The sequence below is a fragment of the Danaus plexippus genome, chromosome 19 (genome assembly GCF_018135715.1).
Source record: "Danaus plexippus chromosome 19, MEX_DaPlex, whole genome shotgun sequence".
In the NCBI taxonomy this organism is placed as follows: domain Eukaryota; kingdom Metazoa; phylum Arthropoda; class Insecta; order Lepidoptera; family Nymphalidae; genus Danaus; species Danaus plexippus.
This window is the reverse complement of record NC_083549.1, coordinates 4,405,474-4,421,846: the sequence shown is the minus strand read 5'-3', so window position 1 is coordinate 4,421,846 and position 16,373 is coordinate 4,405,474. Positions and strand designations below refer to the sequence as shown.

General features: G+C 30.0%; 1 protein-coding gene across 2 annotated transcripts in view; it reads right to left on the bottom strand.

Moving 5' to 3' along the window:
- Positions 1-461: 461 nt before the first annotated feature.
- LOC116768243 (gonadotropin-releasing hormone receptor) overlaps positions 462-16,373 on the bottom strand; it is a 42,127-nt gene continuing 26,215 nt past the window's right edge. For both annotated transcript variants that reach the window (XM_032658917.2, XM_032658916.2), the window contains exons 2-6: positions 4,301-4,989; positions 3,725-3,908; positions 2,766-2,962; positions 2,128-2,249; positions 462-862 (exon numbers count right to left, since the gene is read on the bottom strand). In XM_032658917.2, coding sequence (XP_032514808.2) covers positions 733-862; positions 2,128-2,249; positions 2,766-2,962; positions 3,725-3,908; positions 4,301-4,951 — 1,284 coding nt within the window. In that variant the 5' untranslated portion in view covers positions 4,952-4,989 and the 3' untranslated portion in view covers positions 462-732. The remainder of the gene's footprint in view (positions 863-2,127; positions 2,250-2,765; positions 2,963-3,724; positions 3,909-4,300; positions 4,990-16,373) is intronic.

The window sequence follows — 16,373 nt, the reverse complement described above, 5'->3', positions numbered from 1 at the left end:
ATGTTTTTTCTGTTATTTTAAATCAATGAAAAGTGAGCACTCTTTTAAATATATTGTGATGACTTCTTTATGTTTTCTTAAAGTAATTTTATAAAATATGCTGCCTAACAGCTTAAATATTCTAGGATAATTTCCCTAATTTTAATTTCATCGCAAAAATAAACCAGTGTTTACCTATATATACAGTTGACAACTATAACTGCGTTCTTATGGTTTAAAGAAAAAAAGTCTGTCATGTCAAAAGTACTGTCATTTAGAAGTGTGACCATTTTTATTATTTGTTTTTCTTTTATATCTATAAAAATAACTTTATTGTATATAGGTTTATTGAAATTTTAATGTAAAGTTTTGACTACAAAATTTTTGATAAAGAGCTTTATAGAGTAATATAAAATAATAGAAGGGGGGAAAGTAAGGAATATATTTTCTCTTTAACAGTAATTTTTATTTTTACTCTCCATTATTATACTTTACTTATATTATTATAATTACTTAATCAATAAAACTACATTAACATAATCTATCACATTACATCGAATTACTATCAACAGCTTTTAAGTAAATTAACATTTGTAAATGACATAAATCGAAATAGACATGTGTACAATAGCTTATATGAAACAACATCAGAATAAAATCACTATAAATACTACAAATAAAAATGACTAGTGATCGCTAACACTAACAAGTCTCTTCAATGATTCGTTTATTGACCGTAACGGTGCTTATGGGCTATAATAAACTCATATTTTGACCGTTCGATGATTTTGCTGACGACCTGAGAGAACGGATTGTGGTTAGCCTTACAGAGGAAGTATGATCTCCACGACGTAAGAGGGATGCTTGCGGTCCCCCTGATTCTCTGAAATAATATATGTAAATAAATCCAACTTTGTCTCCAACCGACTAATCTAACTCGTTATCTTCCTTTTCCCCTTCGTTACGAACTATAGTTTAGTTGCTAGGCAAAGGGATTTGATCTAATTTCTATAAAACCAGAAAGCTTTTTTGTGTGTAGATTTCCGCAAATACTTGTGCTCTTATTTTAACTCCGTCCGAATATAGATATATTATCTATATTGATAGCATCCTTTTAATGTTCCTACATGAACTAAAATTTATTACACAACATAAAATTGAAGGGAGACGATAAATATTACTTGCTCAAATATAATACAGAAGAAGGAACAATTAATAATTTCATAAAATATTACTAATGCAACAATCTTATTGAAATTTCTAGCTAAATTAATTTATGACTAGAACAGCACAAGTTAGACGAAAACGTGATTTTAGCTATAAACATTAAAATAATTTACCATAAAAGTGAAGTATAAAAAAGATTATTTTCAAGATGTCATTAGTAATCGTTAAACGAAAGAGTACTTTGGAACTAGCAATGTAATATTATTAACTGTCAACACCTTTATGTCTTAATAGGTTTATGATTACCTTTAAAACCTTGAAACATATTATAATAGATTTTAGCCTGTCATTGTTTATGAACTTGAAACAAAATGTAATGCTAACAATAGGTCCTATACTGGAATGTTTGTATTAAAAATAAAAATGACTTAATTATTTATATTATAAATATTTCCAATATTTATCATAGCAGCTGAATAAACAAAATAAATTACATATAAATGATATCATCATAATCGACTTTACAGCAGATATATTATTTAAGAGACACTGTTCTCAAATTTGTTACGATTTCACAAAATCGTGATATTTTCGCGAATTTCTGCATTTTATTATATAACAATTGTTTTCGAATAATTTCCACTAAAAAGTTGAATAAAAATAAAGATGTGGCAAGAAATACTTAAAAAGTATTAATATTATTCCCGTTGTAGGTTTTAGTTATTTATAATAATATTTTTTCAATTCAGACTTATTATAAGATAGTTCTTTTTGATTTTACCTATACATTAAATATTAAAATACAATATAATGATAATTTAAAAAAGTTTGTATCCTTTTTCCATTCAATAACATTGAAATATGTTTTGATAAAACCTGTTTAAATAGTTTGGTGATAATAATACGTCCAAAGAAGGTATGATTTTATGAAACAAAACTGTTATTTATATGTTAGTAATAAAGTAATGTAGTTTTTACTACCTGTCACTGTTTCTAGGTCGTTTCTTTTTAGGCCACAAATGAAAGGCGCCGTATATGACTGGATTGACAAGACTATTTGACATGCCGAAAAAGAAAATTCCCGATAGTAGATCCTCACTCAGCTGAAAATGAAACACAATAATTAATCAAAGACCTAATGAAGTGAAACAAAAGAGAACGGAAGCTTGTTCACTTTCGCTTCAATAAAACTTTTGATTAAAATTCTTTTTAAAAATTGTTTTTTTATTAGGTGTACTACGATGAAAAATTATTAATATCTCATGTTTTTTATAGTGTGATCGATATAATTGAAAATTAATGCCGATATCAATGCGGCTGCATTAAATGAATAAAAAAACTGTGAAACAACACAGAAAGTTTGTTCTTGTGTCCTGAGTGACATTTTTTGACAATGGGAATCAATTATTAATTATTATTATTTAAGTATGTAGATAAACAAAATTAACTGGAATAATTTTCTACGTTCTGAATTTAAAGTAAAAAGAAAAATTGGAACTTTGTATTGTATTTCTTTAGAAAGTTATTAACATAATTTCTAAAATATTAATTGGTTGTTTATTATTTAGTAAAGTAAGGCTTGTAGAAGAAAACGATGATTTTTTTTAAAAATTACTTACATTTCTATCAGGATTAAGGAATGTAAATATGACCATCATAACATAATATGGTGTCCACCAAATTATAAAAGCCGTGACGATCACAACAGACATTCTTAAAGATTTCATTTTAGCCCGGTCTATAAGTCGACGACGATTCATATCTGGGGTTAGATAATTTTCTTGTTTCACCTCTGGCTGAAACACCTTTTCACTCTCTAAGATATTGAAATACATTTTAGTTTCAAAACATTTGCAACTAATATTAAATTTTAGTGGTTCTGTGAACACAATTTGTAAAGACATTAATTTCACTCTTATTAATATTAAACTTAGTTTAAGGCTTCGTAATGATTCTGTTTTTATTAGTATTGATTATAAAATCTGTTATAAGCTAATTATTGCACAAATGTTTCATAAATCATATTTTTTTTTACTACGTGTAAGTCTTAATCATCCAACGTTACGAAGAATAAAAATCAATAATAACTATCGGAAAGGTACATTCACATATATTTAAAAAAAATACCCTGTCGTTGGGTTCTGCCTTGCTTGATTGAGAATAAGGAATGAAAAAAAAAGCTACATTTTATCAATTTGCATAACAAGAAAGACGATTGTGAGCCTGTTTTAAGGTTTTTATTTAGGATGTGACATTGTAAGGTTTGTTCGAGGAAAATTAAGAATAATTTCCCTTTTGCAGTACAAATTATATACGCGTATAAAAACAATTAGGCGAAAAGTTTATAAAAATGAAATTCGAATACGTAATTACTTAAAATTTTCGTCAAACAAACTGACGTGTTACATAATTAATTTGAATATATATGTATATCATATTTTACTAAACGAATAAAAAAGTAATAAGAATATAAAAAAAATCATTTCAGCAAGAACTCTTTGTTTCTATAAAAATAATAATTATCAGTTTTCTCAAAAGAGTAAACAAAGAAGAGACTAAGAAATTACTTATAACTTACTCGCTATAGTTCGAACAGTTGAAACATATGTTGCTGTTAAGATGATTAGCGGAAGAATGAACATGAATACCAGAGATAGTGTGGTATATGTTTGCTCTTGCCATCTTTCCGTGTAAAAGCCATGAGTAACACATTGGTAAAAATCTTCAAGAAATGGTCCTTTTGCCACACGGAAAACCACCACCTGTAAATATAATAAAAACAAAAAAAAATACTATTAAGTTTGCACCGAAGGTTAAGAATAGCATTTTATTTCAAAAAATGCAACATATAAATAAACAACAAAGCTAACAAAAAAAAATTAACAGTATTGTAATAATTTGGACGTAATAAAATAAAAACAAATACTATGTAATGATAAATATGAAAAAACAGTTGTACAAGCATGGAAAAATAATTATTTACAAAGAATGTTCTATAGTTTTCATCTGTGTTTATTTTGTGACACATAACTAAATAAAATATATGAGATAACGAACGTTGTTATATTATTTTGTATGTGTACAAAAAGTTTATTAATAATACTTATGTTTAATGAACGAAAAAAATACAATTGGTATTTTTAAAACTGTTTACCTGAGGTATACTTAAAACGAAACTGAGTATCCATGCAATTATCACCAATCTTACGCTCCGTGAAGCTGTTGCCATACTCTTCATAGGATATTTGACTGCTAGCCATCTGTCTACCCCGATTAGTACGAGGATAAATGTGCTCAAGTACAAAGAAAACATTTGTAAGAACTTGAATATTTTACACATGGCATTTCCAGCTAACCATTGAACCGTGAAAGACCAAGCAGCTTCTCCTGCTATGCAAAATATGGTCACCAGCAAATCTGCTATGCTGAGTTGGAATATTAGGCTGTATATCGCTGTCCATGATGGTCTTGTACGTCGTCGACCTCGTTTTCCTCTCTGAACACTTATCATAGTTGCAAAATTACCAATGAAAGATAAAATTGCTATCACCGAAAGTACACTCGCTCTTATCACGGTGCTTTTAGTTAAAATTGGGGCGTGTTCTAAACATGTTACTTGGGTTCCATTATAAGTATAAACATGATCTATGTCACTTCCTAAGGTATCATTTATTACATGTTCTTCTAAACATTTCTCTATGGCCCACGTATTAATCATTATATCTCTGGATTTTCTTTGAAGTTTGATTTCACTCGTATAAAGTATTTCATCATATAATGCGATATTGTTGCTTACACTCCCCATGTTATCCCCGGCGTCGTTGATATGGAACGTTTTGTGATCTAAAAGCAAAAATTAATGACAAAAAATTGTTAAGATTTCGTAACATAGATTTTGTTTTATAGAAATTTTCATTTTGATGTAAAAAGGTACAGGTAAAGGCCGTGTCAATATTTATATCACAAATACAAAAAAAAAGAATTCCCAGTTTTTATATAAAAAAGAATAATTTATGTTATGTAATGGTCACATGAAAGTTAATAATGCTTCATATTTATCGTTTATGTGCTTAATTTTATATTTGTATTATATTCTTTTCATCTTAACAATGGACGGAAAAAGTTCTTAAAAAGGGAGATGTGTTGTTTTGACTGTACATGCGAATCCCCAATATCTATATCCAAATTGATTAGAACGATAAAGATATGAGTTTTTATTTATGTCATGGCTCACTAATCCAGCATGATCTTAGGTATAATCGGTATTCCTTTCTAGAATTTTTCAGCCGAAAACTCCTTCGATCGGTTAATTGGTGAAGTCTTTTAAAATACTATATCAAAATATATACTTTTGTTAACCAAAGTCAAATAAAATTTCTGAATTGTTAAACGTAACCAAGTTCTGTAAATGGGCCACATCATGATCGCATTACTAATGATGTACTTTGCAATAACACTAATGCTTTTGTGTCATTTAATCTTTATCAATTCCTTTACATATATATTATGTAATTAATAATACCAATTACGTATTCTGCATTACTGAGATATATGTTTTCAAATCTGTGTCTATATCATCAGATAACTACAATTACTGGTTGCATTAAACCACCCAATATTACCTACATTCGAGACAACATTTATGTGAAATGTTTTATTTCCACGTATGTTTACGTAGATATTGAAAAAATCTCTTCGATCAGTTCGTACGGTGTTTGAATTTATTTTAGCAAATAGAATCGTTGAACGAATACAAGATATGGGACACATGTTCTCAATTACCAAAAATATATATATTTTAAAAGGACAACTTTTATTTACATTCTCATAAAAAATAATTTTGCTTTCACACATTTTATTTGAGATTATTATATAGTTTTAGTTTATTAAAAACTTCAATGCCAACTGTTCACAACAGCAACTATGTAATAAAAAATATGTGGTATGAAAATTGAAACATCACTCTAAGTAATTAGGATAAATTATACTTAGTACATTAATTTATGTGCATTTTTTGAATATACCAGTACACAAACAATTTTGTCGGCACCCGACAAAGCTGTAAGGAATTAAATTTTTTTATTTTTATACAAAATTAACACTTTCCTAGTGTTTATAATACATGTAAGACGAGCGTTGATGATTTAAATTTCACATATATTATATATTTTTACAGTTTGGTTATTAATTAAAATGTATTGAAAATAAGTTTGTGTGATTTGATTTATATTTATGTTTATATTTATTTATATTATTTTATACTTACGTTAACAATTGATTTAGAATTGAATAGCTTACTCTGATTCATAACTTTTCTTTTATGTACGAATCTATTTTATTTGACCATAAAGCAGATTTTTTTAATAAAGTAAAACTAGAAGTGTGTTAAAAAATTGATAAATTCAATAACAATTTATTCTATGTAGCAAATTAACAAATTGAAAATGAAAAGCCCCAGACTACAGTTCTGACTAAAAATAATATTTGTTTTCATAAAACAAAGCAGATTCCATTAATATAATTATTCAGATCCGTTTAAATCTCACATTTGTAGCAATCGACCATATTCAAATTGAGTCTTCGTTAAATGAATGTTTACTTTGCAGCTAACAAAATTGTTTATATAAAAGCCTTGTTTCAAAAAAATATATATTAATTAATATAACACGTTTCAATAAGTTTACAGATACTTTAATTAATTGAAACTTCAATAAATGAAATTTGCATGAATCGCTAATCTTATTAAATCATAAGATTTCAAAACATATATAGAGAAATTTTGTACAGCCTCTTACAATTAATATTTTTATTGATTATACGGTTATCATCTTGAAAATATGAGGGTTTCTTAAAAATCCTATCCGCAGATACTTAAAAATATTTGGTATAGATTTTTTTCAAATGTAAATTTTTGATTGAAAAACTATTTTAGTATTCTAATTTCAAATAAATAACTATAATTAATATCAAGAATAGTTTCCTGATTTGTTTATGTCACTACTAGTATTATTATAGTATCAAGTTTACAAATAAACTATCATAAGTAAAACTAAATTCAAACATCAACCACTGTTTGTTTACGATGACTTTGAAATACTTATACTAACACATACTTCGTACAAACGTCCACCATGTTGTCACAAATCGATATCAACACGAAGTTTGTGAAAATTATGGTTTAGTGAAATTTCATATTTATTTTATTATGTACGTAAACCTTTAATATTTGAGTACTTATCAAACGAGATTGATTAATTATAATATATTAATATTATCAAATGTCAAGTCCTTGGCAGGTTTCCTACTTTTCTGGAGATTCGCTGAGATGCACGGATGTTATAACTAATGTGGTTCATCGGGCCATGAAACACTTCATTCTTTCAACCGATTTATAAATGTTAGGCAAATCTCGCCCATGATTCAAAGAAGAATGTAGTCTGATTGAAAAGAAAAGCATTCGGTACATGTCTCTCGAGTATATCCTCGAAACTGATAAGCTCCGCAAGTTAGTTCCATAAAGAAAGACTTCATCCAAGCCCTGATAAAGATCATTAAAAAATGTAAGTCTCTATTATATTTGTGCTCACTGATATCTTGTGCTCAATCTTTCAGCACTTTAGTTAGCTAAAACTGGTGATACAAACTTTTGTAAGGCATTACTGGGCTAAGACTTCTTGGACTAACACTGATGGAAAATAAGGCAAAGGAAAAATCAATAAGTCTCCCTAATTTTCCCCCCTAAAATTCACGTTTTGACAATAGCAATCGAACGCCACCTCACTTACCTGACTGCGGTCTCTTTGAAACAGAGGTTCGTATTATTAATAAACGTATATACAAAACTCTCCGCAGTCTCGACATGAATTAAGCAAGTAGCTCGAATGGTAATTAATCCAGCCATAGTGACGAAAACATCCGATATGTTTCCTGTGTTTATTCCTCCTTTTCTGACTTGTACAAGTCTTGGAAGCTTGCTCTGCTAATTTTCGTCCGATTTAAATAACCTTCATTATTAGCTATAGTATAGCACGTATTTTGAACGGACACCTCATGATAAACCCAGAAAACAGCGTTCTTTTCGGTGAACGACATTATGGATTTGATCGAAATTAGTCAATTAGGGATCTTTTAAATTCTTTTTCTAAATCTAAAAAAAAAATCTTTTTCTAAATAAATAAAGAGGTGCGACCCTCTTTATTTATTTGCTACAGTTTAACTATCGATTTTATCAGGTTATCTTGTTATGCAGATGAAAAAACAGTTAGAGAGTTGTAGCAATCCAACCCTCAGGGAAACCGGTATTAAAAAGAGTTAGGAAAAGAGGCCTTTATAGAGCTGTTAATTCCATACTTTAGTCAATCTCCAAATAATACCACACCAATCTTGTGAAATTTAACGTCACAAAAATACAAATCGTATCTTTTCACCACCAAAAGGAGACTGTTTTTCTTTCATTTCAAATTTTTCAGAATGCATCCTTAAAACTCCAGCCGTTTTCAGTTATTAGGTATTCAAGTATCCTCAAACTTAATGTTCATTGAGTTTAAAGTTAAGGAAGTAGCAAGTAATTTACATATCTTTGCAAAAGTCCAGCAGTGCTTCTCGTTTTCTAAACGAACCGCAGGTCCAGTTTTATGTGGAATACTATTGTCAAATTGGGGCAAGCACTTCCAAATGTTACATTACTGCTTTTTACTCAACGAAGAACCGTGCAAAAAAGCTTCTTGGTGAGCATGATTTTGTTGAAATAAATCTTGTCAGCATCTGGCACAGGCCCAAAGTAACCAGTCCCTGACAATATCATGGAATACACTGTTACACGAAACAATGACAAGAATGACACAATTTATTTAATCCATCCCCTTTTACAATAATACGACCAGATGCACGGTGAGTCTCCATACTTTCGTTGTAGACCTTCTTCGTATCTGAACGAAGTAGTGAGCTTCCTCAATTTTTATGCCCACAGCAAAGGATTGTAATAGTTTGCTTGCATCTATTTTTCCTTTCAATTATAATGATGCAAAAGTGCTTTTACACCTCAGAACTCCATTACCACCTACCAATGGGTAGAATAACAGTCAAACAATATCCAGTTACTGACAAAAATACTGCATTAAACTATATCTATAAGCTGATGATGGTCCGCACCAGATAACCATCGCAATCACGATCATTGTTAGTAATATGATGCTAGCTGTTCACATCATACGTGTATGTGCTTATTACAATTTACCAACCAAAAATATAGTTAGCAGAGTACATACAGCATCTTAGAAAGGCCATACCATGTCTTATTTACCTTATCAATGCGCCCTGATAAAGCTTTGTTATATTTTCTTCAGTTTTTTACAAATATGAAACGTTAAAGAAGGGCATGAGTATGAACAATTTTACTCATTACCATAAACAATACTGGCAAGCTTACGTTCCAGATATCCGAATTGTGTTCAATTTACGGTTTGTTTATGTACTTTAATATTTTGTTTATAGATTGAGTTAACGGAGTATTCCAAATAATCAGACAGTAATAAATCTCAATTTATTGTCGATAAGGTCAAAGTCAGAGCGTTGATTAAATTAATCGTTTAATGTTCTGATGTCTTTACGCATTCTTACATATTTACAATGACTGTTTAAGATATTGATCCTCAAAGAAAAGAAATATTTTAAAAATGTTTCGTTACATATCTTAACAATATGCAAATTATTCATGATAAACTAAAGTCTGAATTCTATTTTAAAGAATCATTAATATCGACTCGACATAAATGAAACTTGATTTGTGAAGAGAGACATAAATTTGCAAATGTTATTGGTTTTATATATTATTTATTTGTTTCCAATTTTCATAAAAGTTCATAAAAAATATTCTGAAATCTTCGAAAAGTTATCTTAGATATCTAAAACCCATAAAGGTTATATTGATTTATTCAAACTCAACGTTTCAACTTATCATATTATATCAGTGAAAAACTTTTAAAACTGTAAATAAACATTAAGACAATAATGGAAGTCAGTTTTGGACCTCTCAAAATTTGGTCCTGAGGGCCCAGAGAGGTGTACCAGTTTCAAGCACCAATCACTTCAAGACGTCGTACCTTGGCTTACATTGTCGTTGAAAAAATTTTGGCAACAAGGAATATGGCTATAGGCCTTCCTCCAACGGTGAAACACTAAATCGACGTGTATTTAGTGAGACCTTGTATTCGCCAGTCAAGGCTCTGCGAGTGTGTATTTATATATAGCGGTGGTATTTATGCATGGATATCTATTTCTTTATTTAAACAGGACCCTAGTGCCTATTTTAGCACGTCTCTAGTCTCTAGTCTCTAGTCTCTAGTCTCATGCGTTGCTAGGGGACAAAGAGTTGTCCGGTTTTAGATGATCCTGAAATCAATGGCTACATGAAGATAAAAATGTTGAAGGTCCCAGAGAGTGTATTTAACTATGCACATGAATATATTTTCTATCACATTCAGTTTATTTGTATTATATATGGCAATATAGACACATAAATAAACTAAACTAAATTTATATAATATATAGTTTTAACTACCATCGCCAGTTAAAATTTAAGAGATGTTTTTTAAAATGTTTATGTTTTTCAAGAAACAGAGATTTTTATAGCACAAAATTACACACTTAGGAGAAAATCAACTAAAATAAAGATGTGCCTACTTATGTATTTTTATTTGTATATAAAAAATCTTGAATGAAAGATACCTTCAAAAAAAATCAACATACGTTGATTTTTCAATACTTATACACGTAATATGAATAGTATGCAATAACAATTCTACGCATAGTTTTTATTTGTAAATATTAAAGATTGAATTCGCAACGTTCGACTATCTTCATATTTTGCACTATACAATCTAAAGTCAAACTTCATATAAATTTAATAAAACAGTTCAAAACAAAATCATTACCTTAAAATGTGATAAATGTTTATTAATATATTGTTATCATTATCATAAAAACATACAAAGAGACAACCCACAAGGGAATCCTTAGAAAGTGTCAAAGGTTTTATTTTTATTGATGTGAGATGAGAAGCATTAATATGACGGTATATAGCTGTGTATTACAAATTCTTACTTTTTCGTGATCAAACAATTAATATCTACCGTACAACATTTCAAAGAATATAAAGAAATTGATTGAAATTATGTTACATGGATATATTTTTTTAAATACTTATGTATATATATTAAAAGTAATGTGGAGACGTAATCTTAATATATTTTTGTGTAATTCTTAATTAAGTAAATAAAATTCAGGTATGGAAAGACTGAAACTTACTCACCAGTCGAAAGTGATCAAAATTATAGGTAGCTAATAAAAATCTTTTGGACACTTCTTAAATATAGCCTCATTTCTAAAGCTTAATAATTTTTTTTATTTTACGTCCAATTATGTTAGATAAGAGGCGATATGTTAAAATCTGTTATACATTTTATTAATTTTATAAAGAAGTGTTAACATTGTGTTATTCATATATAACACGCCTTTATAAGTTGTGGTTTTAGTGAATAATCGTTACAATAAATAACAATGTTCGTTCCATAGTAAAAAGAATGAGTGGAACACAAATGTTACAAATTTAATATACTGTGTTCAACTTATTTTGTGTACAGACGAATTCTCTGTGGAATTCATTGTACCATTAATTAGATCTTTGTGAATTTATAAATCTTAAGTAGATGAATTTGTAAAAGATTTTGTTATTTTAATATTCATTACTTTTATTTCTTATTGATCATTAATGTTATTTAATTAACTTTGTATTACGTATTTTTACCATAACACAGATCATAAAATATTTATTTATTTTGATTTAGGCTAACGTCCCACCATGACATTTGTAAAGGACTAAACGTAGATATTTTTGTTTATGATTCAGAATTCCGTTGTACAAATGTAAAGCTTGATTGATTACAAGAATATCTAAATGGATTCTTAGATTTGTAAAACTTTTCCTTTTGTGATAAAAAGCAATGACCGAAAAATCAAAGTCACTGACCTTCTATTGTTTAATATAATACCTTATGAGTTGAGACATGTACGAAATACATTATAATAAAAAATTAGGAGACCCTTAAGACTGCTGATTCTATGTACGCGTGATACCATCTCTTATTTTCTGTATTGAAGAAGTCAGGTTAATAACCCGAACTTCATAATATGATTGTTCTTACTGTTAGTGCTTTCACTGTTCCATTGATAAAGAACGTTGTAATATTTTTACAGAATATATTCTTAAAATTTCAGTTAGGCTATTTATAAATATCATATAAACATAAAAATCGAAAACTGATAGTTAATAATGCCTTAAATCTTAAATTCTTATCTAAATCCGAGTGAATTTCTCGTTTAAATGACGTTATATTGATTCCAAATGCCAGATTTACAGACACAGGTAATATGACATCAGATTGGTTTTGTTAGTCCTAGCTACAACCAGTAAAATTTGTCATAATCATTCCAGGGACCATTATAAAAACAATTTTTCGTAATGAAAATTCCTGCAATGTCATTTATGAGAAAATTATTACAGTATGGAAAAAGTGGTGGACTTGAGCTCATATTACTTTTAATTAAAAATAATTTTTGTTTTACGCAACCACGTTTTTACCACTTTACCAACCACAAAAATTTTATCTTAAGTCACGTTGAGTGTAAAGGAGTTGATTTCTTTTATTTAAAAATTAGATACCATAAAGACGAGAACCATATATATGTATATTCTTATTTTTAGTTAGTTATTTGTTAAATGAAACTTTGGAAAACAATGAAAATAAGCGAGGACGTATAATAAGAATAATTTTACTGGTATTTTCTATTCTTATACGTGATATAAACGTTACTTTTGCACGTACATGTTCGCGATTTTTATTACTTTTTAACAATTTACATACCTTATATAATGATACACAAAAAAAAACCGAATACCAATTCGTAAAAAATGAAAACAGATATTGTAGATTATTTAAACCAAACAAGTTATTTTGCTTCTTTTTTAAATAAAATCTATTTTTGATAAAAATTAAAAAAGTTACTAATAAAGAAAAATAATAAAAGGCAAAATATCAGAAATGCTGAGTTCAGAAACAAAATGTGATGTTAGTGTAAATATATAATCAAACAATCATATAATAGTTTTGCATTGTACTATGTTGTATGTGTTTTAACACCTTTTATAATCTGAGCGTAAAAAAAGATTTATATTTAGATACTGGTATGGGCATACACTGGAGAAAATGAATCCGATGTTTACCTACAAAAACAAAGGACGGCAAAGGTTCTCAGAATAACACTTAGCTAGACTCATTATTGTGTGAAAACTCAGTGAGATTGGGTGGAAATAGTATGTAGAATGTTTGAAATATTTTTTAGATTTGTGAGCCCGAGAGTATAATAATCACTATAAGTAAAATTGAACAACAAGCGATTTAAGCCATTTTAAACATAAAAAAAATATATAAGAATTAGATCATCTGGAAAAACAAAGATTTAAAAGGTTTATATTTAATTTCATGTCTTCACACACTTCATTGATTTCATAATTTCAGATACTTCCATCTCGTATACCCGTGATCACGGTTGCTGCTTTAACTTTGGAATTATGTAGTCATAAAAAAATATTAAACGCATAGTATCCGAAAACCTTAGTTTCATTTATCTTTGATTATTTCTCTCTTTCATAAAGCTATGCCGCTGGTCGTACTAACCAAAAGAATCCTGATACGTGCATTCTGATAGTTTATACAAGCAATGAGATGGCATTGCTATCTTTACATTAGAGGTAATCATGTAGCCTTTTGTATAGATCAAGAATTATATTAATGTAATTATTATTAGAGACGAAATCTCTCAGCATTCCATGGATTTACTGTGCGGATGCCGGGTCTATGGCGTTGCAGAGAGAGGAGCTTCTACAGTGCCGTGGACTTGCGACCCAGATGTAGGGTTTAAGGGGCCCCTATCTAACGCTAAACGCTCACCTACACTGTCCAAGCTCCTCTCTCTGCCTAACCAAATTTGAAACGAGCCTGCCTTTGCTGTTAGTTGTTGATAGGCCTATGTCTTTTAGCAGGTTGTAGAGAGATTTGGCTGTTATACCTCTCGCTCCTACGTCTACCGCATACGAATTTACAGCGAACATTTTCTTAGTGAGTTCGTTAACGAGCTCGTAATATTTTTTAGATTGTAGACTTGTTGACCTTGATGGCATGGTCTTTGGGGATGTTGGTTCCCAAGGAACCGTGAGCTCTATTAGTACAACGCGCTTTAAAATTCGCCAATATAAAATAGGTCCGGTTTGGAGGCCGACGCACAAATATCCTCTGGGATTCTATATTGCTTCTCATACGTATCATCATTATAGTCCAATCCGAAGCCGCTTTAATAATAGAGTAAGGCTTGACGTTTGATTTTGTAGCCCTAGTGCCTTCTCTCACAAAACATTTTGTTCGTTGGTTTATTGTTATTTCTTTTTGCGCTTTTGCTACCGATAGACTAGCAGCTTCACGTATAATTTCTAAAACCCTATCGTGATGACGCGAGTACTGACCGCTATCTAGGAGTACCCTACATCCCACCAGCAAATGCTTAGCAGTTCCAACTGCCTCCCCGCAGATGTAGCAAGTTTTTTCGATACCTTTGCCCCATCTTACATAATTACTCTGATCTGGGAGAGTCATCTGCAGCGCATTGAGATACAATTTTACTAGTGCTGGCGACCAAATATTAATAAAAGTGCGCCATTTTAGTGCTAATGGGATGCAAAAACTTGTATGAGTAGCCACTCATTCTGCATTTCTAAGCTCATTGCATGGATCTTATATTTATAATTCCCGTCCTGCCGAATAAAGGTCTTTAATATTATATACTATATATTTAATATATATTTAATATTGGTTATCCACCTTGTTAAGATCGTTCAAAAAGCTATCTACTAAGGGTGGAGTACGAACTATATTATCTATCTTACGACCGAGAAATTTTAAAGGAGCATTTTCCGTAACCGTAGAAACCTATTGCCCGCCTAACGATAATCGCGGATCGTATGAGGTATATCTTATATTCCGCCTACCACGACTCGACATTTATTTGGTTTTGTCCTCCATCCATCCACTAACAGAATTTATCCACTTCATCTTATAGAACTTGACAGTGATTGGGGTTACGTGTCAGTATTGCGTGATCGTCAGCAAAGGCTAAGATGGATTCTGTGTATTAATTATTGAACTTGAACCAATAACCTAATTTTTTCTCGTTGCTTATTAGTTTATCTACTAAAATGTTAATTACAATATAAAATATTATTAGAGACAAAGAATAGCCTTGAAATAGTCCTACATTGTAAATCTAAGTTTTTGAAACGCCTTCTTATAACTAGTATAGAAAACTTTGATTTTGAGTAATAAGACGCGATTATATCAGTAACTAGTGTTGAAAGGTTATACCATTTTAGTGCGAAAAGGATTAATTCATGTTGTATCAACCCGAACGAATTCTCTAAGTCTATCCAACAAACTGTAATTTTTCTCTCGCTTTTTCTAGCATCTTTTAAGCTCTCCGACAATAAAGTGTTATGTTCTAGGCATCCGGAAATCCCTGATAAAAAACCCTTCTGGTGATTTGGCCTAATATACCGGTTATTAAGCATGAATCACGTCATTCTCGTTTGTAGAACCGAGAAAAAGATTTTACCTGTGGTGGTTGTTAAGGCTATCGGTCTAGTATCTTTCGGATCCCTAACCCGATTTTTTTCTGGAATAAGGACAAAAATTGCTTTACCAAAGGACTCCGGGATTTGCTTACTTGACTAGAGTTTACCGTATATATCTCTAAGTTGTTGACGAACCGATGAACAATTTTTAAACACTATATATGGAATACCATCGGGTCCCAGTCTAGATTTAGACGACTTTCTCTTAATCTGAAATCTTAATTCCTATATACCTCTAATTTTGATGGAATGTCGCGGAGGTTGACGCGAAGAATTTCAGGTTTTTGTCCATCAGGATCCCTATATAATCTGTTACTTTTGGGAAATTCATATGTGCTTTTAAAATGGAAGCAAATTTGTTCGTTGGTCAAGAGAAGCTTTCCGCGTTCTTTCTTAAAAATGGTTTTCAAATACTCAAAAGGGTTTTTGTCCAAATTTACTTCATGTTTTGCCCGGTCAAAATTATTGTGATCTTAACGCCCTAGCTAGT